Here is a 26,917-nt window from a genome sequence, read left to right on the forward strand (position 1 = left end):
GACAAACCGGTTCATTCCCCTACTTCTCATCAGTAGATTTCACTTACGTAGGAAATTTGGGAAAGGAATAAAAAATGGTACAAGCCATTCCTCTTGGTTGGCCCGGTTTGATCGGAAAATGTCGTTCCACTTACTTCGGTTAGTCCGCTGGTCTCTGACCAGTCGCCTTGACATAATGGAAGCAACCATGGAATACCACCTTCTATTTGGTAACTACAATAATTTCTACTGTAAAACAATCAGAGTTTCTTAAAAATCGCACACAAAATTCTACCTACATTGATATATCTATATTTTAACTTTTCAGACTTAGACGTGAGACAAAGGTACAAAAACTAACAAATGGTGAACTTGAGGGCATTTTCTAACCTTATATATGTCATCTATCCTTTGTGAAACATGTTCAAATGCATCCATGAAGCGATCATACCTTAGCCAAAAAATATTTTAATTAATTAGTACAGTATTCCTCAAGCAGCAAGGCATACAAAGCACCAATGTGCCAAAATCGCTTCCGAAAAACAAAAACAAATAACTGACATAAACAAATATACTCTGTCTATGAAAGCCACCGAGTGTTGAAGACAGCAAATGCATGAAACTACACAACCATTGGCAAAAAAGCCCTGAATAACTAATTTAATACGACACGCAATATTTTAGATCTGAACTGGAACACTTCATAAATCGCAAATTTTTGACCCAAACATAAAACGAAGTTCAGACATGTCTTTTGCCCATTGTGCCATTTTTTCATAATGAAAAGTTGTAAAAATTAGGAGATAACAACATATTAGGTGATAAAATGTAAGACGTTTTGACGCTGACTTTTTAAAACGTTAAATACAATGTTAACAACAACTTAACATTATGTTATGTCCATTCCTGACTGCAATTTTATGGCATTTCGTTTAACATGTTAGGTATACGCTACTTCTGTTTGAAACTATTTTTCTGGAAGTGATATTCGGCTGGTGCAAAGCCTATGGTTACTGACCTACTCTTCTTGACAGTCTCGAACTCAATTTTCGCCTTTCTCGCTTTATTTCGTGCTTGCTCAAATTCAGCACTTGTTTCTTGAAACCGGCTACTCACTCCGTCCAGTCTGGAGATGAAAACATCATTTAAGTGTTATCTAGAAGCAAAATGTTAACTGTTGGGGGAACAAAGACCATTTTAGCAAGTCTATGGACCGAGACACTGAGAATTCCAATGAAAAATCAAATTTTCACGAATACAGTGAACAGTTAAATTTGCTTTTATGTACATGTATAATGCAGAAAATAATTGTTCACTTACCTTAACAAGATGGTTAAAATCAATAAGTTTAACAAAACCTGAAGTAACTCTACCATAAAATTAACCAGCACGTCTTTGTCTTTGAAGAGAAATGGCTCACATGGTACAAAATCGGCAACGCCTTTATGCCATGCCACATACTGTGACATAAAGCCTGACTGGTTGAAGTCGCTCTGTTGTGGAGTCTGTGACATTTTTTTGCCATCCACTATGAGGATGTTTGCATCGTGTGACCAGTTCATGCAATGGGCCAATTATCTAATTTAAGGGTTTGCTGAAAAACTTCAGTAAGAAGAGTATATTGCTGGTTTTTAGAGTCACGCCATTCAGAATAGATCAAAATAAAAATCAAAACCGGTCAATAGATAAAGTTCAGAATCTAGGAAATGAAAGAAGGTGAATATGCAAAGACTCTCGCCCAAATTCTGGTCACAGCAATTTTTCTTATGGGAGATATGCGGAGAAAATTTTTTCCCAAATTTATAGAGATTTGTGTGGAGACGCCATGCTGGTGCCCATCCGTATGGTCACCAACATGGCGGCCGGAAACCAACAGAAGAATCTGTCACTGAGTTTTGCTACAAAAGCGTGAATTTATCCCTCGAGGAACTCTAAAACATTAAAATAATATTTTTTCTGAGACATGAACTGTTAAGATAGCCAAGTTCCCCAAAATAAGTCACTTTTTTAACCATCATGACAGCTCTCTAGGCCGTTATGTAAATGCCGCGTCACGCAAAAGCTTAGAAATTCAAGCGTAGTGTATCACAAAACCAAGAATCCATTCGGAGCGAAAATTTGTATGAATATTAGTTTTCAGCTGCTCTTATACATCATTAAAATAAAATCTCAGAAGATCAATAGTTTTGTAGTTCGAATTTTAGTGACGTAATGTGAAAACCAACTATAAACTATAGTGATCGGAAATTTCTCAAGCCAAAGAGTAACTACATCGAGGTGACATCAAATAACAGACAGCGTGCATAAGTACAAGAGAAATTGATCTCTGCACAATGATGTAATAGAGATAGTTATAGCGGAGCTCCGGCGGCCCGAAGGGCCGCCAAGCGGAGCCCCATACTCATATAGGAAAGAAAAAGAAACCCTTGAGTTGATTTTCTCATGGTTATCATGGCTAGCGGTATTGCTCGTGGGCGCGTACGCACGACGGCGACGACGGCGACGGAGTTGCCCTACATGGCGGCCATACTCCAAATAATAGGTTGACACCCATGCAGCCTTGGTTTACCGTGTACTTCCTTGATATTGGACATCCATGTGACACCTGTCAAAACAAGGTATCCGCTGACCAGTATCACGTGACCATATCGCGGGCTCAAGTTTACAACTCCAACGAGGTCACGTGTTTTTTGAAGTTGACCGCTGACCAAAAACTGATTATCGATTGGATCGCGGGCTCATATTAGGTTACTTGTTGGAAACAGGGTAGGATTGTTCGGAAGGTGGTTAATGCTAACCCAGGATTAAAAGTTAACCAAATTATAAAATTTTTTCTTCTATACAAATGTTTTTTGCTGTTTTGTTTTGTGTATAGGGTGATTATTAAAACTCAAAACAGAAGGCCAAACAATATACAGAAAACCTCACCGCAAAGTTACAAAACTCAAATCAAAATTCTAGATTTTTCTGGGTTAGCTTAATCAGGCTTTGAACAACCCGGCCCAGGAGCTACGCTTTTAGGCTGGCCTGAATCTATATATTGGAGGACCATTTCAAAACTGTGCCTTCATCGAATTCTGATGCCAATCAATTAATATCGATTTTCATCAACTAGACACGCCGGGACTAAATGCAACCCTAACATCTGATAAAACTGGAGAGCCTAATGCACGCTTTCCAAGAATAGGCAAACAGGTAGTAAATCACGAAACATAATTGTTAATTAGGGTTAAATTGGGCCAAATGGAGTCAGATCGAATAGTATTCTTAGTCTTAATTTTACGCAGGGCCCCCTTTGATATCAGCCTATGACTGATGGGGCTACCCTGCCTAAATAAAGATGACTTGATTTGACTATAGAGGCTTTGCACGGCAGCCATGTTGCATGGCAAGAACAATGAAAATGTTTTGCATCAGGAAGAACATTTTTTCCCATAGGAAAAAGAATCTATTGTTCCTGCCATGCAACATGGCTGCCGTGCAAAACCTCTATCAGTAAAAATATCGGAAGCGTAATACGCTCTGTGCGCTAGCGTTACATTTGTATTACACTTGTTTGGTTTGGCAGTTGATTTCTTCGTACCCAAGAAATAAGTGATGCAAGGTAGTCCAAGGCAAAGGGCCTTTGCCTCTCTCACATCATCTGGCTTTTTCCTGTTTCACAAGTACTCAGAGAATTGTCATACCCACGTTAAATTCTTGACATCACGTGTGCCCTGCGTTCTCATTACAGCATAGTGACGACTAATGAAACCCAATTTACTCATGTTGTACACATTCTTTTGTGTCATTGCTTAGCAACTAATCCAGTTCTTACTTTTCAAGGGCCTTCATGTTCGGAGCCTGTATCCTCTGCAAAGTGGTCTGCAGCTTATTCACCTTGTTAGTCAGTTCATTCATCATGTTGCGAATTTCAGCAGGGTCGTCAAGCTAATCAAAGTAAACACAATTCATAATCACAATGTTTACAACTTGACAGACAGACTAACAACCAAAGCAAACAAACAAACAAACAGTGTCTTGACCTCACCTGCTTTAAATTTCGACTGAGCGAAGAATAGTCAATCACTAGATTAGCTTCCCTTTCATAAGTTATCTTGGCTCCCTGCAAGTTGAAATTTACATGCATTATTCATTTGAACATTCGGAAACCTGTATAATTACCAAGGCACCTTTTCTACTACAACTTTCAAACAAATAAAAAGCCTGGAATAAGTTTTGATGTTTATTATACGCTGTTCACTCTTCTTAATTTTCTAACTAAAAACAGCTCACTGATTATGCATGAAGAAAGCTTCTCAAGAGTAAATGTATGCACAAATCACACTGGACTGAGTACTCGCCAAAAACAAATGTACATTTCAACTTTTTGTAATTGGCTGTATAGTGCAGTTGCTATATATGTCTTGTCCAATCCCGCAATATATTGTTTATGTTTTCTTGTAAAGAAAAGAGAAAAGATCCAATTAACTCAAAAATGGGTTAAGAATGTTTTTGCTATTTTATTATAACATATTAAGTGTCAATAATCTCATCATCTTTGAGAAGATTATTACGAGTTAAAACGCACAGACTGTCATGGGGAACTTTTACAGGGCTGAATCAGAGTGCTCCAAGAGTTTCACGCAGAAATGCAAACTTTCCACTGTCAACAGAGCTTTGCTGTCAATAACATAAACATGTGGCAACAAAAAGCATTCAATATCAGCTGCAACCACCCCACGTGTGTCGAGACAAGCACGTAACCCTGTGACAATTCCTTACTGTAGGGAAATGTTTATGGACTTAGCCTTCATGAAGTTTTGACAATGCTCAAAAGTAACAAAAAATAAACTCACACACACACACACAAAAAAGCAAAAACAAAAAACAAAACTAAACAGGTGACATGTAAATGTACAAATGAGACAAAAAGTACACATTACCTGTGTGCTTGCGCTATTAACTTCCGTAGACGATGACTCCTGACTTGATGTCTCGGGCTGACTAGCTGAGGGTTCTCCCAGATCAATATCATTCATTCCTCCCTTCTTAAAGGGAAGAAAGATGTCTTCCATCTGTCATAGTATTAAAAAAAAAGGAATGAAGGTAACCAAGCTAATAAGGTAAGAATAAAAAATGTGGATTGATGGAATGCTAATTCAACAGGCAAATAAAATACTGCTGATATATGGATGACTGTAAACCTAAACCTACTTAAGATTAAAAGTTAACTATCACCTAACAATGACGTTTAATAGTAAAAGTGACAAAAGAAACGAAATGGGTCAGTTTAACAGCTAATCTTCTTATGTGGTACCCTGTTACCTTGCAAGACTTTAAGAGGCTGTGACGATCTGCCCTCTTTTGCTCCAGTTGAGTCTCCTACAAAGTGCACAACACAACACAAGAGCCCCATTATATACTGAGTTCATGTAAATGATTTAAATTTGGAAGAAACTATTATTTATTTTCGTATTGTGTCATATTTTGTGTTGTGTGTGTTAAGTGGTAAATCACATTTCACGTTGAATAGATGATGGAGCTTGTAGCAAATTTTCCGATTGTTCACTTTTCACAGGCAGCGCAGTTTTCTGGCTTTCAACAGGGATTTATAGTGCGGTGGCCTTGTGGTTAGTGCACTTGACTCCAGAGAGAGCGGTCCAAGTTTAGCCCTGGCCAGGTCATTGAGTTGTGTTCTTGGGAAAGACACTTAACTCTCATAGTGCGTTTCTTCACCCAGGTGTATAATGGGTACCGGCAAATTTAATGCTGGGGGATAACCCTGCAATGGCCTAACATCCCATCCAGGGGGGAGTAGAAATACTCCTGTTCGGCTTGTATACAGACTTCGCCTATAGTGAAACGCATGCCAATGAGTCACTCTTGGTTTTGGTTTTATTTTTGATTGGCTAAGAAAATGTGTGTGCTTTTAAACTCAACCACAACATAATATTAATCATTTAAAAACCAGCACTATATTTACCATTGCAGTCATTTGTTTCTGAAGAGATGTGACTTCTTTCATGTGATGCATCAAGCCTTTCTTTACTTCTTTTATTTCCAGATCCTTGTTTTCAAAATAAAACATAGTTGCTATTATTCACGGCAGAAGTAACCCACCTTTGCATGTCAACAATAGTTTACTGACAGCTACTGAGTGTCGTAAACCAAAACCAAAACCAAACTAATCAGTCTGTTAATCATCCTAGATAATCACAAAAGACACTGCAACCCAGTGGACATATCAAAACTCCAAGCAAATATGTGTACCTGGCGCACAGCGCAGAAAAATGCATGCCAACCAGTCACTCTTGGTTTTGGTTTTATTTGATTGGCTAAAAAAATATGTGTACTTTTAAACTCAACTGTAGCATAATATTAAACTTTTAAAAAACATGAAACAACTTTTTTTAAAGACGTGTTTCAGCGTCACTTATGCCATCTTCAGTTTATTGAAATTGATTAGAATGGTCTTCCATAAACAGCTGAATTACAAGTAACAAGAATAGAAATGAGTCACGTAAAGGGATAATAGAACCTGTTATAGCGTGTCTGGTACAGATACCTTTTCAGTGTATATTAGAGTCTGCCACTTCAGACAAACGATTAACACAAACACAAGAAGGTGTTAACATGTTGAACATCTGTGTTCAATTGAGGTTGTAAGAGACAATAAACTGTTTTTGCACAATCTTGAATTTTAAAAACAATCAGAGTTGTACAAGTTTTACTATTGGAAGAGCTGCTGAGGTGCTTAAAAATGTGATAGTTTTTTATCAATTTAAGTGTGCACACTGATCCTTGTTGAGGAATGACGAGAGGTCTCGCCAATATATTGGGATTCAATTCACTAAAGTTAAGTCTAAAGGACCTATCCACCTATACAAACTTTTTTTGTTACACCATTTAGACTAAACTGTGACAGACAGTCGTTCTTCAATAGACTAATTTCTTTATGGAACGACCGGCCTAGGGAAAAATTGGAAGCAGATACCTTTCACTTATTTTAATTAAAAACACGAGAACTTGATTGCTGCATGACCCGGTGCAACGCTCTGTCTAATGAAAGTGAGCATAAATGTGTGACTGATCTTTGTCGCGTTAGTTATCTACAGGCAGTTGTCATGAAAACAGTAAGTGTAAGCTCTTCGTGTTTCATTTTGATAGTCTACTATAAATATGAGTAAAGTAATAAATCTCCAATAAGACAGTTAGGAGTGTTGTACTGCTATGTTTTTCTATCATTAGTGTTTTTATTTTATTTTGACCAGCCCTGCGGACTCTTCAACTATTTCTCATCTGCTGCTAAAGTACTGTTGGGCCTTCCAATCCGAAGCTCGTCAACTCAAGCCTTGAAAAGCCTTGGTTTCAAGCCACTTGCTTTAAGGCAATTTTTTCATCGTTGCACCGCAATTCATAAGTGCTTAATTGGGTCAACAGATTTTGACTTCAGTTTCATTAGAAATCAAGCTGTTCACTCGCACAATACGAGACAGTTGAACGATCTTCGTTTGCCCCTCCCTCGCACTAACTGGGGCAAGCAAATGTTCATTTATCAAGCAGCGAAGGACTGGAACAGCCTCCCACGTGAATTAAAAGACACACATGTTTTATCTATTATTAAACTGAAAACTTCTTTGAATGATTTTAGCTAATTTTAATCTTTAGAATTTTAACTTTTTAACTAATTTTTTTTTTTTTTTTTTTAAATAATTTTAATTTACAAAACACAGTTCTACAATACTTACGTTACTTACAATACGGGTCACACTGTTTAACTAATACGAACTCTTTTTACTCTTATTTATTTTAGCTTGTAGTAATTTATTAGGTAACTATTATTTATGTCATTTTTAGGTGATTTTTATTTAGGAGGGCTCCACTGAAAACCGCCTTTGGCGAGTTGGATTCCCTCACTAAATATTATTATTATTATTATCTGAAAAATAAATAGCACTTGGACACAATTCACTGTCAAATAGTCCAGGTAGGAATGTACATATTTATAGGCACTCTTTCTCCAACCTTTTCATCAATCTGTGACTTCACTGCTGATTTCTCCAAACGTAGCTTTTCCAATTCAGATGTTTCTCTCTCTATTATCTGCCAATATAACAATGAATGTAAAAGCACTGATGCAAACAAACCACCAGTTGCTAATAGTTTGCTAGTAGTTGGCCAATAGCATCCTGATATTTCACTGATACTGCGCTGATACTTCAAAGATACTTCAATACTGTTTTTCAGCACGCATTGGTACTCTATGTGGCCCGGAAAATGCAAGAGGAAACAACAAAAATCCATGCAAACATTGCTTTTGACTCTACTGGCAGAATACAAATTCAAAAAATCTGGTGCAGGCATGGATCATACTTGACAAGATGGCTGCCACAAAGTGGAACATTTTAAGGTATCCTTGGCATAGCTGGTAATGAAACCACATTAAACACGATCCTGTGTCCTTTAAAACTGAATACAAAATGAGAACAAGTAATGGTTTGGAAATGCAAACCTTCAGTTTCTCTTTCTCCTCTCCTCTGAGTTTTTCAATTTCTTCTTCATCAGTTGCCATGCTTTCCTCAAGTTTTTTCAACTGACCTGAAAACATAATTTCAATGTTTTCGTCATAAAACCCGCTAAATCAAGGAGTTTGGAAGAAAAGGTGCACCAACATTTAGAAAGGCGAAGACAAAAGTTTGTGTAGTGTAAGAGAAAACAACTCCGAAGAAAAACTCCTGATTCTGATTCTGATTAAGATTATGATGGCTTTGGTAGTAAATTTATAAGCCTTCTCAATTAAATGCTTTGAATCAAATTCTCTGTGTTTTACATAAATTGGCGGCATTTTAGTCTTTTTTATAGTTCCCAATATTTCTTCTTTTTCCACAGTAAAAAGTTCAAAAATCCTGATTTCCACAGCCACCTTTTCTGATGGAACATTCTTAGTAGTGTACATCCTGAATAGATCAATTTCGATATATCACAATTCAGCCTAACACAACAGACTTCAGCACGAGGCTCTGGGGAATAACTTCAGAGTTTGTGGGGTTTATTCCCCAGAGCCTTGTGCTGAGGTCTACTGTGTTAGGCTGAATTTTAATCTATCAAAAATTGGTCTATTATTCTTATCTTTTAGTTTTCACTCATAATACTCAGCAAAATTTAAACTATTTTACATACCTTTCGTGTCTCTACCTCTTTCATACTCCAACTGCAAAAAGACAAATTGAGGATAGGTTTACCAGTCCTCTTACAAAAGTTGACAATAGGAGGTTTAACTTTAAAAGTAGGCAGCAGCTGCAATGAGCCACAATTGTTGAGACACTTCACAGTGAAATTCTACTGTCAGCTGTCTTGGACACATTTCCCCCTCCCCCCCAAACAATGTTGATTTTTCTATTTCTAAGACTGCTTAGACCATAGCACCTACACAACATTGAATTGGGCGGGGCAGTGGAATTATCACTAGATGCTTATGAAATAGAATAAGGGGTTGAATAGCGAAAAGTGTCGTTTTCTAAAGTGTCTCAACTACCACTGCGGGTTTGCCAGTAAACAAGGATTCAGATTTAAATTTTAGTGGAAATATTTCTCACCACTGAAAAAAAATGGGACAGTATATTTTCATAACATTTTGAAATCAATTTGCATAATAGAAAATTTGCAATTTAAAAGCAAAACAAACTTAAGATGCTAGATGTTGGTAAACGTGCAGGAGAAACTTTGAAGGTATCTAGGCATTGTTCAATTGAGACCTTCTATTGCCAGGTTTCAGTTCATTTTGTTACCTTTTAAGCATTTTGGTCCAAAAAAGGTGTATGGCAGTTGCAGACTACTGAGAATTTTTAGTATATTATATCAAGTTATCATTACAATAATGAAAACTACATGTGAACAGGTTAACCTGAGTGCAGTCTGCAGCATTAACTCATTACACACTGTTTTTGGGCCTTATAACTTAAAAGAATGTCAAACATACAGTGAAACCTGCCTGTTCCAGACACTTGGTCAGTGGAACACGAACAGGCTAGGGAACCTGGTAAGTCAAGGTCTCAAGACCAAGAAATGCATTTATGCCTTCAAAAGTTCCTTTGTTTATCTAGAATAAGCAATACATTTTGGTGTTTCCTTTTCATTTTACACGGGACATCTTAATCACTGCAAAGTCAAGGTATCAGCATCACTTTAAAACAACGCTTAAGATATTAGTTGACAGAGCTCTAATGCAGCACATCTCTTTTTTGTTCGATGTATTTCGTTTGACGCTCACTCGATTCACTTGTTGTGTTCACGTCACAATAACCGATGTAAACAATCTGTTGCCAGATTTCCACTCTATATCTGCTGTGAGATTTGATTTTGACTTCATACACTATAAACAGTCTGCCTGTTTGCTGTTCAACAAATAAACTCCTAAAGACATGGCTAGGAAAAGCCAAGTATTTTTGCATACGTTTTAACTCGAAAACAAAGCAAAAACCAGTGACAAAAATACAGGACCACGTTTTTCTATTACATTGAAGATCACATGCAAAGATTCAAGCCCTTTCACGCAATTTTTTTTTTTCACCCAAATCATCACTTAGCATGGTTTTGCACTCACCCCTTCAATTATTAAGCTTTATATACTTTACTGAGGTTTGGGTCAAACATCGGACCGTAAAGCTGTGCCAAAGAATGACGGTCATTTGGGGTACACTGATACCTTAAATGGGTGGTTAAAGTCTAACTATTTTTTTGCTTAAAAATATAACATTACAGTTGCTCAAAAAAGTTGCATGAAACATTCTGACATTCACCACTTGAATTTGAAGTATATGAAAAATGCTATTTCTCCGCAAAATAACTTTTCCTGTTTTAAGAATAAAAATTAGTTGCAAACTGTGCTTGAAAGTCCCCCTGAAACATTCTTGTTCAAACACCCCTTTTTGACTCATGAATATTCAATAGTTATGAGAAGGTCATAACAAGTTAGCTTGGCTATCTTGACTAGGATGAATCACAACTGAGAAGCAAAACAAAAGATTTCACTCACTCTCATCAATCCTCTCCTCTCGGATAAACTTTAACTGCACAGGGTTGTTCTGACTTCAAGCTACTCCAGTTACTTATATACATTAAACATCTGTTTCTCTTCAATTTGTAGGTCGGCTAATGTCTAAGACATTCTAATCCTTCCATGAAGACATTACAAGCCTTCAAGCATACTCATGTTTTCAAATGCTGAGCACCGATTGGCCAAGACAAAATTATTTGCATAGTCTTGGTGCATTCACGTATATTACATGATTGTCAGAACTACACCATAACCCAATGCTTTATCTCATTTCCTGACCTGATTCATCAAGCGAGACTCTTGATTTGAAAACTCCAGACGCCGTTGAGCTCGTTCTTGCTGAGCTTTAAGTTGCTTTTCTTCATATTGCCTTTGAAATAAACCAATAAACAGACAGGATTTATTACTAGACTGTTACTTAGAGACTCCAACAGTTGTGTGGAGTATAATGAACACAAACTGCAACCATTAAATAAATGAACATGTATGCAATGTGAAACTGTAAGCCTTCCCCCACCCAGGGAACAGGCTTTAGAACAGTGAAACCTGCACTGTATTAAACAAGTTGGGAGGGTAAAAGTTTACACATACTAGAAGCCTAACTTGAAACGGCACTACCAGCTGAAACCTCTGGTCAGCATTGTGATAGAGTTTGCACAGTTGCGACTTGCTCAAATCTACTATGAGCCGACTCCGCCGGCATGTGCTGGGTCTGGCAAGAATAGGTGTAAAGATCGCAAAGAAAACAAAGCTTGGGGAGGTTGCTGTGAGAGATAACCAAAAGCACCATATGAGAGGTGAACCCAAATTTATTCAAATAATAACAATCAAGCCTCAAAAGGGAGGGAGGGTGGGAGTTATCATTTTAGAAGACTACAAACACTTACAATAGTGGTATAGCCAATGATGCTAAAGTTCAAGCTAGAACTCTTTATAGCCAGACAGCTGTCTGGGTTTAGGCCAATGGTGAATTATGTACCACAGAAAGTAAGGATCTTGTGCAACTTTGAAGGAGATGAATGGAGATATTTAAAAGACTAGCCATACACAATGCATGATATAGAAGCGTATTAGATAGTGTTGCAACATGTATTTGTGAAAGGCTAAGTGTTCACTGTTCTTTTGAGAAAAGAAAGACATGCAAATAACATAATAACATATAGATTTAGCCAAGCCTAAAAGTGGAGCTCCTGATTGCAATACTGGTAACTGACCATAAAGAAAAAAGAGAATTATTTTTTCTTGGATCAGAAACTCAAAAAATGATCAATTGTGAGCATGTAATTGTTCAGCCTGTGGTTTTGCTATTTTTTCCAGTTAAATTTTAACAAACTATACCCAATAAGCCTTACCAAGATTGTAGAAATTACATACGCAATATATCAGGGACTTTCCAAGAGACAATTGTGCAAGGAATATGTCAGAAGAAAAGTCAACAACACGCCAGGGGTTAATTTGCGCCAAAATTTTGCGTTTGCAAGTACTCCCTCCTTCTCCCCCAGAGAAATAACCAGACTTGAGCACACGTCATATCGAAAAACCAGCAACTGTTCAGCAGTCAAGTTCAAAAAACACACAACCTCCATGAGCGCTAAACCTGAGCCTGCGATATGCTCACATGATACTGGTCAGTGGATAGCTTGTTGTGACAGCTGTCAATTGACAATAGCGTGGATGCCCAACATCAAAGATGTAGCTATGGGAATGGTGCTACTCTCAGTTTTCAAGGTATTGGCGTACGGATGGACGGACATACATACGTACAGACAGTCATGTGACAACCAAAATTTTTCAGATCAATGGGTTACCAAATCTTTTAAGGTATGGGGCTCTGCTTGAGCACCTTCGGTGTGCAGGAGCTCCACTATAAATGGTAACAACCCAATGAGAGCCTAGGGCACCAGGCACCAGTAACTGCACTTTGAAGCTTTATTAAATTATAATTTAACCACAGTAACCAAGAATTCATAAAATTATACTTAAAATATCTGGGGGAAAAATCAGTCTTCCCTGCAATCCACACAAAAACCCCACCAGGTATTTACAATTACTTAAAGATTAAATTAATGAATTAATATCAATTGATTTACTACACTTGCAGACAGTGTCCTGTGGGGAGGAAACTGTATGCACTAGGTAAAAGATAGTGCTCCTAAGTTACTTCTTAAATATCACCGACAAAGAAAGACAACAATACATGTTTATTGTGTCACAAGCTTAGCTATTCAGGTGTGACATTACATAATGACACACCAGCTAATTTACAGGTATTCCACATAAATGAAAAATAAATTTAAAAGTAAATAATTTTATTATAACATATGAACAAATAATAACTAACTAGTACTAATCAGAGATTAGTGAAGTGCATTCGATACCTGGGGGAAGGAAGGGGGTACTCTAGCAATTTGTCGATAGGGTGTGTTGCTAGGAACATGACATTTTTGGGTTATAGCATCGGATATTCAGTTAGTATTTGGACATTTGATTGTAGGCTGAGTACCCGAAATACCCTCTCTATTAATATTTCATACTAAATAATATTTCATACTATACAGAATTTAAGGCTTTCACTTAGGCAACCCCAGTCTCCATTAACATCTCCAAGAAACAAATCTCCTTTTAAACAATTATTGCAATAATTTCCAGAATACATCTACTATTTGCATGGAATCTATCACTGAGCTACATGGATTCTCAGAATAAATATTACTCTTGAAGCCCAGTTTATTTTTGTTGATTTTCATGACCAACTCATAATTTATTTTGATAGTGTTCACTTCTACACCAAAAGGACACTTTATTGTAATTCTTACACAAATTCATGATAAAGTGTTTGGCACACTATTCTTAACCTGGTATCTTAAATTAGCACACACAAGATCAAGATCGCTTATTTAAAGTTGAATAAATGAAGGGCTAAAATAGTAAAAAAATATCAACAAAAAAAACTCAACCTGATGTGTAAAACTGATAAGAAAACAAGAAATGAAATGAGTTAATTATTGACTTCGGAGGACAAATAACAGAAAACATTTGAGAAAACGACAGAAAATAAAAGCGAAAGACAAAGTAAAAGCCAATTTGAAAACAAGAAATAAAATAATTTCTTTACCACGTGACAAAATATCACAGCGCAGCGAAACATGAAAGTTTTAAATCAAAAACATGACGAAAATAGGCCAATTATTTTGAGATCAATCGTATTTCAACCGTGTTAAATTAGTGGCCACTTAGTTCTTTTCTTGGCAGTTCTGTAGTAGCTGAGTAAGACTCCAAAAAATATATTCGAATGAAACTGAATAAACTAAACAAACAAACCGCGTGGAGGTCACCATAAATTAAATATGCAGAAATCAAGCATCCAAGTTTCTGTTCACTTTTAGAACCTAAATTCCTAAATACACAGAACCAAATGAATAGAAATGCAAAAGGAAGTTCAATAACAATAAATTTTCATTCACGCCGAGGCGAAGAAACCAAAAGCAAAAAAGTGTTCAAAATTTTCGCAGACGTGCTTCACTGCAAATCAGCCTGTTCAAATTAATTCTTCACACTAGAGTGAAAGCTTGAGTTTTTGCCAAAAACTTCTCCAACCTTTACAGTCATTTTATCGGCTGTGGCGTTACCAATTGTTCCAAAAGTTGAGTTTAACTTTGAAGCAATACTGTACATTACTATTTTTGTTTTCTAAAGTCCAGGATCAATATTCAAAACTTACTTGAAAGCATACAACCGATCGTCATGGTTCGAGGACTCTGTACTCGTTGACCTTCCATTCTGAGGCCACCTGGTTATTGACTTGCATTTTTTCCTTTCTATTTTAAATCTCAAAGCAGTAATTTCTCCATGATAGGAACGAAACAAGACCTTTGAAGCTGATAGATTTGGCCCGCAACACACCATTATTATTACCTACCAATTCCCAGCAGCCAAAAAAATTTCACATGAGATCGAGGCCATTTGTACCAGCCAGCCAGCCAGCCAGCCAGCCAGTCTAAGATGGCGTCCAAACCCTGAAATCATCTGGCATCGTGGAAAATCGCGGGACAAAAACCCACTGGAATGACCTGATTAGTATGCGTTCTCCTAACATCAAATGCAATAAAAACCAAGGTATATATATTTTTTCAGAGAGCCTCAAGCTCAGAATTATTATTACTGACAGCAACTTCCAAAATTAGAGTAAGTACCGCTTTCACACATATTCTGCTAGCACTAAAGTAACTTGCTGCTCTAAAAGCCAGTTATCTCCAATCTTTGCCAATACCCAGCCTAAGGAAAATATGGTTACTTAGGCAGGTAAGCATAAAAATATTCCAACCATGATATGTTTTGTCAACTTGAAGTGGATGGGGAACTAAACAAACCTAGTAACTAGTGCATACACAGCAAATTCAGGAAGCTGAAGAAAAGATTTTAATTAAGATTTTAAGATACCAACACACCTAATGTTTTCCACATTGATTTGCTCACAGAATCCTCTGAAAACCTGTTAAGAAACAAGAGAAATATATTATGTAATTTGTGATAATCCCAAATTAACAGAAATTACTATTTTGGCGGCATGGAGCAGAGGGTTGGGGGCAGGTTTGAGGTGCCCAGTGTTCAACGGGATCAGAGTTTGAAATTAGATGCCATTGGCAGGGTGAGACATTCTATGGTCACGCTTCACCGTAAAGTTAGTTTTCTTTTTCTTGGTTATGCATAAATGTTACTTTCTTATAGTTTATATTTCTTTAGTGCTGTTGTTTCACTACATCACTGTAATTTATTATACTTGTGTACACTATGTTTAATTATGTTACCCTAAAACCCCAAGGGTGGCACCACTGCCTTGGTTGGGGGCACACATTTCCTTATTTTTTCCACCTGCTGGTTTTTTGGGCTTTGTTGCACTTAGTTTTCACATCCTTGTAATATCTGTTGACATTGTATAAATCGCAGTGGCTGGGTTGTCTAACATGCCCAATTTAGTCACATTATGCGTGTCCAGATGAGTAGTGGAGGCAAAATATTCCAGGAATGGTAGGTATCAGTCACTGTGAAGAATAGTATCAGTCACTACTTTTAAAAGATTGTTGGCAATGAGTTAATACACTGAATCCATTTGTTTGAAAGTTGACTAACAATGAACTGGATTGAAAATAACAGGTTTGGTATGTATTTTGGTAATACATAGCCTAGCCAAAATACTCATGGCAAGACCAGACAAGTTACATGTACCATAAGATATTATTTACCCAAATTCAGCCAAAATCCCATAGTTATTTTTCATGTTACAGTAATCTGACAGGCATTCTAGTTACAAGGCACACACAACGAGTTTAGTTTTGGCAAGAAAATTTTGACATTCCATAATTCCCAAGAAGAAGTGCTTGATATCTTACTGCAAGCTTAATATTCTATTTTTAAAACCTCTTCTCAATTTAACTCACAGAAAATTACACATTATGAAAGTGACCATGATATTGTAGCTATATCAGGGTAAGTGACTTGATGTCATAGGATATCAGGACAGTAGACACAACTTCTGACTGGCTAACTGCAAATTTGGATAAAGGTAAAATGACTTTTAAAGCTGAATGTGAAGTTGATTAAGCCTTTGGCCTCATCAAGTATCACCTCTTACAGTTCCCAAAAATCTGTGTGTCAAATACACCTTATCTGTGTCATGTTACAGCTATAAATCCAGGGGCACAACAAGAAAAAAAAGATGATATGAAGATAATAAGAATGGCTTACCTGGTCCTCCACCCTGTTCATTCTTTTTTCTGTATTGGTAATCTCTTCACTTCTTGCAGCCATAGAGAGCAGCAACTTCTCTCTTTTTGGCTAAAGTAAACAATAACAAATAAAATGATTGTCAAATATTATTGTGCTGTTCATTATAGTTTCTTTTCTTTCTTTCTTTGTTTTTTTTGTTTTGTTTTAACCAGGTGGCCTGGGCCATCCTGATTCTCAACTGGCTTCTTAATTCTTATTATTTGTGACAGTTACACGTCCTGCTATCCCATTCATCCCATTCATCCCATTCATCCCTTTTTTTATGCTTCCTTACCAGGAGCCATAAACTCACTGGTCCACTGAAAATTCTATGAATATTCTGCTCCTTATTTACTGGGTTAGAACAATAATAATAATAACAACAACAACAACATTATTAAAATCTCCTCAGAAAACCCATTTACAAATCTTCACACATTCCAATATCGTAGACTAAAATTTTGATGAAAATAAAAATATCATGGGATCCTAAAATACTAATTCACAAGCTCATGCCATCATCAACTTTCTAAAATTAGTGGACACACGCCCAGTTAGCATTTAAACATCAGACTTTCAATATTATCATAATATGATAACAAGATAAGATTCTATGATAAGAGAAAAAACACTATTCATATACTAAAGTTTTGATAAAAAAAAACTGATTAAACTAATAATAATGATAATGATAATGACAAAGACAATGACAATGGCAATGGCAGTGGCAGTGGCAGTGGCAGTGGTAATGGTAATGGTAATGGTAATGGTCATGGTAATGATAATAATACACATATAGCCTGTTTCCCAGTGGTTCAACAGCGTTCTACAGATTTAAAACTCACTAAAAATTAACCAAAAACGTATTAAAATTATCTAAAAAAAAGTAAAACCATAATGAAACAATAAAAAATCAGCATCCACAGGAAGCACTCAAGAAAAGATGCTTTTTGAGTCTATGTTTAAAAGTGTCAAGTGATGTAAAATCTTTGACAGATTTGGGGAGGCTTCCACAACAATGGCACAGCAACGGCAAAAGAATGCCCACCATAAGTTTTAAGATTATACATGTAGGTTTGATTCCAAAGCAAGTTTTTGGCAGATGAAGGAAGTAATCTCGAGGGATGATAATGAGTAAGTAAGTCAATTAAATACGTAGGAGCTTGGTTGTGTAGCACTTTAAATGTAATCAGTAGAATTTTAAAGTTAATCCTCTGTTCAGTGGGTAGCCAATGAAGTTCCATGAGGAGAGACGTTATGTGATTGTACTTTTTTGACCGGTACACTATTCTTGAAGCGAAATTTAACATTCGCTGGAGCCTATGTAACAAGTATTTAGGGGCACCATATAGCAAAGAGTTGCAATAATCAATCTCTGAAGTTACAAAGGCATGTACCAGAGTTTTACAAGTTTCAGTTTCATTCCACAACTGTCATCACCTACATGAAGTACATGTAGCTGATGAAAGATGACTAATACTGAGCCAATTAAAACATGTTACGTCCAAAGCCCTTCCTAGAAAAAAAATTATCAACTCAGGGCATGATTTGCTGGCTACAAGTGCTTTCATCCACAATATTTAGTGACTTCTGTGGCCCAAGAGACAAACCTTAACTGAAGTGATAAAGGGAGTATGTCAAGTCCTAAACTACGCAATTACATTAGTCTAATCTGTTAAATATGGCACTTAAATGACTAGAGGTCCCAAATAAGATTATAGATCATAATTATGTGAGAACGTTACATAACCATGTACCAACAATCATGGACAAAAGCAGTTGAGACACTCCCCGAAAAAGACCTGTTTCGTTGAATGTGTGAGTTTTTCAATCTCCAATTTTCACATTTCAACCCCCTCCTCCCTTTTTAAAGGTTTTAACCACGTGACAGTGTCCACGGAGTGTATTTCAACATTGAAAAGGGGGAGAAGGGGGTTTGGCTATTGGTAAAAAAGATGTTTTTTGATATTATGGAAGGACGCCAATAGAAAACGTTTGTTTTGCTCAAATGTGTGAACACTTGTGTCCATGATTGTCTGAAATTGCCTTTCAGCGAAAATAAATAGAAATTGTAGTATATATGTGTTGAAAATACTGAAATACTATAAACACTGCAACAGAAACCGTCTAGTTGTACTTTAGGTCAGGATTTGGAGGCTTAAGAGCAGTGAAGAATAGTTTTCTGCAGACTCGTTTCCAGTCTCCGTGCATTGGCGGCCACTTTGGCACGCTGCAATAGTTAGTGGTCTCGCTAAGCACAAATTGAGTCCACACACGTTAGAAAACAACAAATCGTGTTTGTAATATAATGTGGCAAAGTAAAGACCCAAAGTTATGTCCATGTAGATTTTAATTCGCGAAATTCATCTAAGTGATTTTGCTGATAATAAACCCAGTGATTGAACTCAACAGCAGAAGTCTGGCATGACACAAGCTATCGCTGACAATGTGACTCTTCTCGGGAACAGTTGCCACCCATAAAAACTAGATTTTCTGCTTCTGTCTTTGAGGATATATTCAGAATATATGCCCTGAGGTGGCTTTGCAATGATTCACAACAGTTTACAATGGTTCACAACACTTCACAACAGTTCACAGCGGTTTACAACAGTTCACATACCACAAAAAAGAGTATCTTTTATTTCTTTAATTGGGGATGTGAACCGTTGTGAACAGTTGTGAACCATTGTAAACCAATTGAAATCTAATGTCTTGCTAATGTGAACTGTAAAAAACAGAATTTACGTAAAAAACAAAACATATTTTTGCCTTTCTGACTCAATGTCTCCTCGAAAACCATTTCGTGAAATAATTCTCACCAATAATTAAGCTATGTGGTGTAATAATTGCACTCTACTGGTGCGCAACAGGATTTATAGTTTGCTAAACAATGATGCTAAGTACTACTGAGTAGATGGAACAGTGATGATGCTGAGAAAGCTTCACACTGTGTAAAATATAATTCAGACTATCATGGACAAAAGCAGTTGAGACACTCCCCAAAAAAGACCTGTTTCGTTGAACGTGTGAGTTTTTCAATCTCCAATTTTCACATTTCGACCCCCTCCCCCCTTTTCAATGTTGTAACCACGTGAGTGTCCACGGAGCGTATTTCAACATTGAAAAGGGGGAGAGGGGGGTTTGGCTATCGACAAAAAAGATATTTTTTGAAATTACAGAAGGACGCCAATAGAAAGCGTTTGCTGTGCTCAAATGTGTCAACACTTTTGTCCATGATTGAAGTTTGTCTGACCTGTTGCAAGTGTCAAGGAAAACATGTAATATTAGTCTTGTGTATCCTAATCAGGAGATAATGAAACTATCATGAAAGAGTTGTCTAACTATACCTGAAGGGTATCCAGTTCTTTTTTGATGACCTTCAATTCCTTGGAAATCTCACCCAAAGTTTGTTTCTCCTAAAAATTGACATCAATGTGATACAAATGTTATTCATGTCTAAGTAGTGTTACATTTCAAACAGCTCTACAGTAGTTGATGGGGGTTATTTCAATACATAATACACTTTCAGCATTTCTGCAAAGGTACAACAAAAAAATGAGTGGAAATCTGGGAAATGGATGAAATTATGGCTGCTCTAAGTTTTACCAAAACTGACAGTTTAAATGATAATTTTGAGACATGTTTAAAAGATAATTATTAAATATTTTTAGGCCCTCTGTGGCAGACCATTGTTAGGACAAAGACTTAGTAACTTACTGTAGTTTCTTTGTCCTTTGTAGAGTATCTCAATCGATGTTCAAGTCCATCAATCTGTGACTTCAAGTTTTGAAGTTCTGGTTCTTTTCTACGATGTTTGCTAAGATCTTTTAATTCCACCAAGAAACTGTCACGTTTACGTTTCAGTCCATCAACTTGTTTTTCATCCCATCGTCTGGCTTTGGCCTTTACCTCACTTCATGCCAAAAACAAAAACAAACAAACACAATGGAGTTCCTACATTGCTGTCCAAATCTGTTGTGCAGACACTTTAAAGCATTTCTTTGAAGAAAGAATTTTTTGCTACACAGTTTGTCACTATGACTGTAGTTAAACTATTTCAAACGAATATTCTGTTTTTAACTTATCAAAGTTAATTAGTACATTAATACTGGAGTTCGAAAGACATGAAGGAATCTAAGGAATCTGGTACTGCTACTGATAGTACCTCACTCCACCAGAAATGACACCAGACTTTTCAAACAGAGTTCCATCTAATGAAACTGTCTTCTTTCTCTCTGCTCCACCAAAAGCCAACCTACGGGCTTCCTCCATTCCATCACAGACAAGGGCATTTGCACAGGCAAATTGCAGGGCTTTCTATAAATCAATTGCAACATCATTAGGTAATGACAGCATAGTCTGCAGAAACAGCAAGAAAAAAATAGTGATGTAAACTTAACTTAGCTTAAACCAGTAAATGAATGATCAAGACATTGATGACAACAAAAACTTCAAAGTTATTATGCTTTCTTTCGCACTTTGTTTTCAAAGTTATTTGCTTGCAAAACAAATCTTATACGCAAAGATGAATTCAACATTCTGCAGTTCAAAATGTACAACGTGTAAGCTTAGATTATTGTTGCTTGACACAACCGCACGCATACCTGCATACACAGCAAAGTGCATTGAAGTTTTCACAGCTGACAGCCATGGATAGGATACAAATACTTAGTTTACTCTTCTACATGCAAGACTTTGGAGTCAAACATAAGCACGCAAGGCGTGCAAGAGTTATTTTTTTCTGTGAAGTTTTGGAGATAGAGGCATTCATGGTACAGTAATGATTTGGTTAACTTGACAAGTTTTTCTGGTTGCGATGTTACATCGGTCATGGTAAGATAGCTAAATAGTAAGCCATAAAATGTTTGACTGAACAAACTACAGTAATCTGACACGTCTCCAGATTAATATAGATACCATCTTATTTTCCAACAGGCAATTTGATTCGCTCTTTGATACAACTCGCACTGTGATTGGTGTGACACGCGCACATGCATAACTCCCTCGCTCACCGATCACATAACCCTTCCAACCCCCAAGAGAAATGTTTGCTCAAAAATACTCAAGTTAATTTAGAGACTTTTTCGCATTTTATACAATTCGTAAGTTTACCTTTTTACACAACACAACACAACACAACTTCACCGAAAATAGAAAGAAAGAGAAAAAAAACCTCTGACACGTTGAAAGTCTGATTTAATTAAATGCACTTTAACTTGGTGCCACGCGGTCTTCAAAGAACATTTGAACAGTTCTCATACTTTTTACCTTTAAAAATATCGGACTGAAATGAATGTCATCAAATAAAACTATTAAACTGCTACTGCAGAGACGCTGAAAAACCGTCCAGAAACGAAACCTTCTTTTTTGTTTAATATCCTGGAAACAATAGCCGATAACTTGTCAGCTCTAATTAAATTTACTCCCATATAAAAAACAAAAGTGTTAAGTTACCATTTGTTACTAAAGATAGCAAACATCTCGTGGGAAAGAATGGTGACGATTCGTCCGCTCTAATTGAATTTACTCCCTTATGAAAAACAAGAGTGTCAAATTACACTTTGTAACTAAAAAACAAAAATGTCTCGTTATATTTGCATGCAACAAGAACAAAACAATTGTTACCCGCACTTACTATTGTGAACGTTAGAACTGTTTCAAATCTAAAGTCTCGTCCCCTCTAAAACATGTCCTAAGAACTAGACGCGACGATTCGTGACCTCTAATTGAATTTACTCCTTGTGAAAAACAAAAGTATCAGGTTACCTTTGTAACTAAAAATAAAAATATCTCGTTGCATTTGCATACTACTAACTCACGAACTGTTTCAAACCTCAAGGCTCATCTCGTTCATTTAACTAAAATCCTCAGCCTAAACCACAGAAAATGTCGAAGTAAACCCAATATATGAAGACTTCCTCCTCTTTTATAGAAGAATAAATATGACCGTCCTGAACTCTATCGGGATCAAATCTTGTCACATACCATTTACCTTTACAACAAGAAATTTGATTGGCTGTTTATAGTAGATCCAATCTGATTGGTGTGACATACATACATCTCTCACTCACTCACTCACTCACTCACTCACTCACTCACTCACTCACTCACCCATTGACCCGTCCATAACATACCCGACGCGCCGACTAAGAGGTATTTTTTTTTACAAAAAAATAACTCAAAAATGGACTGAGTTTTCCTGAAAAGTCTGAAAGTCTGCCACTTCAACAAAACAGAAGTAAATGAATGATAATAAATGGATATGGTAAAATAAGCCTATGTTTCCTGATGTTTCTTAATCTTACCTTTATGGATAATAAAACAGACAAAACTTGCACCATTTCAACAGATGCTAAGATTGTTATTGGTTAGAGCAAGCTGTTTTAATGTATGGCAAAATTTTCCAAATGAATATGGCCAGCCATTTTAGTGGACACTTTGAGGTCCCTAACAGAAAGAGTTTGCAGTTTCAAAGAGATGGTAAATTTTTTTGCAACGGCTAGGGCTTGTCATATGTCTGATGGATAATAAAATTTTGCAAACAGATTGACCTTGCCGACGAATCAAAAAATTGCTTAACAGTTTCGTTCAACGTTTAAACAGTTTCACATTATCATTAAATGGTTTGGCTAACTCTTAAAACAGTTTTTACTATGCGTTTTTACGGATAAGAAATGATGACCAGCGGTTTCATCCATTTAACGGACAAGTGTTAGTGTACATTTTCTCATGTAAGGTCACATTTGCCCTCATTGCACATATGTATGACTCTAAACAATTCAGTTTGACAGCCTACAGAAATTACAAGACTACTGGATATGTCTGAAGACCATAGTATATTTCTGTTGATATAAGGTAAAGGTAAGGTAAAGGTAAAATCTTTATTTAGACACGGTATTTCCTTCAAGGCTTAACAATATTAAATATGAAGTATCTACTGGTTAAAGAAGTATCTCAATTAATGATGGAAGTACCTTAATAACTGCTGGTTCATATTTAATCACATCAATGACTAGTTTTGCAGTGCCACCAATCTGCCTCAACTTTTCATTGACAGGCTTGACCTGAATACTATCTAGTGGAAGAAACATCTCGGGATCTGCTCGCTATCAGAAAAAAGCAAAACCATCACCAACATTAATATTTTAGATCATGTAGACTGAGTTCAGTAACTAAAACACATCTTAAGGGCCCATTAACCAATTCATGCACGCGCTCGCGCGCATTGCTAAGGAGGTGAAATTTCACTTCCAGTCACTTACGTTAGCCTGAGCACGGAAAATAAAAACAACTCAAAAACTTGCTAATTCACATACATTTTAGATGTTTTTCTTTGTGCTTCGCAAAATGCAAAATAAAAAAAGTACAAGCAAAGACAAAATAAGAGAAAGACAGAAAAACAAGAGCAATAGAAAGAGAAAAACTAACTCTGTGTGGCTTTGTTTGATCTTACCGAAGTGCGCTGGTAGTGTAAATTGCGCAAGCGCTGATAGGGTAACTTCCAATAGATATCCGGTGCACTTCCGGTTTCTTTGAATGCTAAAAGAAACACGGTTTTTCATTAAATGCAGCCTTTCTCGATGAATTTTGATTAAAGCCAACGTTGGCAACATAGCTATGCATTCCTTTTTCGAAATCATGCTTTTTTCAGAAAATTACGAATTTTTCAATATTTTGAAATTCTCTCAAAATCTGACCTTTTAGAAATGAAACAAAATCGATGCATAGCATAATGAGGATTTAAATTAAAATATTAAATCAATGAGTAAAATCCCGAGAGAGTAATTTGCCTGGGAGCCTTTGAATTTTTTCTATATTAGTCACATGACCATGGGCGTGGCCTGATGACGTCATCACTAGTGTTACTGATCATGAAAAATTTGAAACACATGAAATAACTCTGAACTAGCTAAAAATGATGAGGTTATATGAGACTACATTTTCCTTAGCAACGGCTCGAAAAGATCGGTTAATGGGCCCTTAAGGGCTTGACTAAACACTTGACGAAAGCATGCAAGGAGCCAGAATTATAGCAGAATGATACAATAATGATTTTCCATTATATTCTTTTCTATTTCGTACATTCTGATGCATTCCGCTCACTCCAGCTCGTTCCTGTCCATTTGGTATCATTGCAGTATCATTCTGGCTTGTTCCTGCTTCAGTTCCCATCCAGTTGGATTTGTTCCAGTGTTTAATAGTGACCCATGTTGAACCACTGGACTCCAGATCAAGTGGTCAGGGCTCATGCCCTGGCCAAGATCATTGTGTTGTGTTCTTGGGAAAGACACTCCCAGTGCCTTTCTCTACCCAGGTATTTAAATGGGTACCGGCAGATCGAATGCTACAGAATAACCCAATGATGGCCTAGCATCCTATCCCAGGGAGTAGGAATATTCATAGTTGCTAAAGGCTACAGAAACTGGGATAAACTCCAGCTGTATGACCAATGGCCTAACACAGACTTTTATGCCTTGCAAACCTTACGATCTACATCACGCTCATCACTTGTTGTCAAATGGTTAAAACAGACAGTTATGGTGCAACAACCTTTTCTTTACCCATACTGAAATTATTCTTTCGCCGCACCAAAACTCTATTCTAGGAGACATTAAGAAAGCTTATACTGGGGAAAGTTTCAAAACTAAACTGAAGACCTCTTTTTTTCAGAAAGTTTTAACTTAATTAATTAGTCTGTTATTTTTCTTAAGTAATTGTTTAGTTATTTTAGTTGGTTAGTTTTTTGGTCTATTTATTTTAGTTAGTTATTTATTGTTAGACTATTATTATTATTATTATTATTATTATTATTATTTTCAATCTAAATAAGAGAGAGTTCCGCGATGCAATCAAACTGTGCTACGATTGGCTGGTTGATGATATCCCCTCCACCTGTGTATGCGGTGATGCTTTTACAGTGGACCACGCAATGATATGCAAGAGAGGTGGGTTCGTTACCCAACGTCACAATGAGCTGAGGGACTTAGAAGCTGAACTCCTGAATATGGTTTGTACCGATGTTGAGATTGAGCCTGTCCTGCAAGACATCTCGGGTGAACAGCTGGGAAGAGGTTCTAATCGAGCTCCAGATGCGAGATTAGATATTCCTGCGCACGGGTTCTGGGAGAACCAACGATCAGCATTCTTTGACGTGAGGGTTTGTCACCCTAATGCTGATTTGTATAGGGACCTAGAGCTCCAACAGATATACCGCAATCATGAGAACGAGAAGAAGCGCCTTTACGCGAGAAGGGTCTTGGATATCGAACAAGGAACTTTTACACCCCTTATTTTCACGTCAACAGGTGGCATGGGAAACGAGTGCTTGCAATACCATTCCAGACTGGCGCAGCGGATCTCCATCAAGAAAGGAGAACATTATGCTAAAACAATCTCCTGGATAAGAGCAAGGACATCCTTCGCTTTACTAAGATCCGCACTAATCTGCCTAAGAGGTTCAAGAGCTAGAAGGAAAGCCTTTTGTGACTTTAAGAACATTGATATTGACGTTGAAACCCAGGAGGGTGCCATTATGTAAACACTGTTGAAATAGGTCTTAATAGTTTATTTCTTTTAATTTACTTTTACCTTGTAATATACCAATATTGACGTTGAAACCCAGGAGGGAGCCATTATGTAAACACTGTTGAAATAGGTTTTAATAGTTTATTTCTTTTACTTACTTTTACCTTGTATATACCAATTTGTATGGAATATGTTAATTAATGTTATGATGATGATAGTAGTATTAGTATTAGTTGTAGTAACCATGATATCATGATTAGATACGAAAACATGTTTTACAGGTTTAACAGACATCAAATTATGTAAATATTATAGCATTTTGTAAAGCTTAGCTCTAGTTTTTGTCACAATAAACACTCCTCTTTTTTAAAAAAAATTATTATTATTATTACTATTATCATTATTATCATTATCATCATTATCATTATTATCATTGTTATCATTATCATTATCACTGTTATCATTATCATTATCATTGTTATCATTGTTATGATTATTATTATTATTATTGAAGTCTTCTTGATGCTTATTCCTTACTATTTCGAACTCTTTAAAGGTGTGTTTTGGTTCTAAGTACAGAATTTTGCTGTCTATTAGAAAACCACAACA

General features: G+C 36.6%; 2 protein-coding genes across 4 annotated transcripts in view; one reads left to right on the forward strand and one right to left on the reverse strand.

Annotated features, from left to right (window-relative positions):
- LOC110050081 (structural maintenance of chromosomes protein 1A-like) overlaps nt 1-26,917 on the reverse strand; it is a 93,914-nt gene that overhangs the window by 6,125 nt on the left and 60,872 nt on the right. For 2 of the 3 annotated variants that reach the window (XM_020755949.2, XM_089273773.1), the window contains 17 exons: nt 23,758-23,889; nt 20,949-21,100; nt 20,501-20,696; nt 20,131-20,199; nt 16,763-16,852; nt 15,466-15,509; nt 11,297-11,387; nt 9,142-9,172; nt 8,474-8,559; nt 7,987-8,064; nt 5,945-6,028; nt 5,287-5,343; nt 4,905-5,036; nt 4,010-4,084; nt 3,797-3,909; nt 998-1,105; nt 370-430 (listed from right to left, as the gene is read on the reverse strand). In XM_020755949.2, the coding sequence (XP_020611608.2) occupies nt 370-430; nt 998-1,105; nt 3,797-3,909; nt 4,010-4,084; nt 4,905-5,036; nt 5,287-5,343; nt 5,945-6,028; nt 7,987-8,064; nt 8,474-8,559; nt 9,142-9,172; nt 11,297-11,387; nt 15,466-15,509; nt 16,763-16,852; nt 20,131-20,199; nt 20,501-20,696; nt 20,949-21,100; nt 23,758-23,889 (1,599 nt within the window). Of the gene's footprint in view, nt 1-369; nt 431-997; nt 2,585-3,796; nt 3,910-4,009; nt 4,085-4,904; nt 5,037-5,286; nt 5,344-5,944; nt 6,029-7,986; nt 8,065-8,473; nt 8,560-9,141; nt 9,173-11,296; nt 11,388-15,465; nt 15,510-16,762; nt 16,853-20,130; nt 20,200-20,500; nt 20,697-20,948; nt 21,101-23,757; nt 23,890-26,917 lie in introns of those variants that run through there. The other variant, XM_089273774.1, reaches the window with a different exon arrangement.
- On the forward strand, nt 25,624-26,684 carry LOC149103121 (uncharacterized). Its single transcript, XM_089273776.1, has one exon. It carries the CDS (start codon nt 25,713-25,715, stop codon nt 26,319-26,321), a length of 609 nt encoding a protein of 202 aa, XP_089129902.1. The 5' UTR covers nt 25,624-25,712; the 3' UTR covers nt 26,322-26,684.

The sequence above is a fragment of the Orbicella faveolata genome, unplaced genomic scaffold (assembly GCF_042242905.1).
Source record: "Orbicella faveolata isolate gen_17 unplaced genomic scaffold, um_ofav_v1 contig_35, whole genome shotgun sequence".
Taxonomy (NCBI): Eukaryota; Metazoa; Cnidaria; class Anthozoa; order Scleractinia; family Merulinidae; genus Orbicella; species Orbicella faveolata.

Excerpts from the sequence above, each read along its gene's own strand:
- LOC149103121 (XM_089273776.1), top strand. The coding sequence starts at position 25,713 with ATGATATGCAAGAGAGGTGGGTTCGTTACCCAACGTCACAATGAGCTG.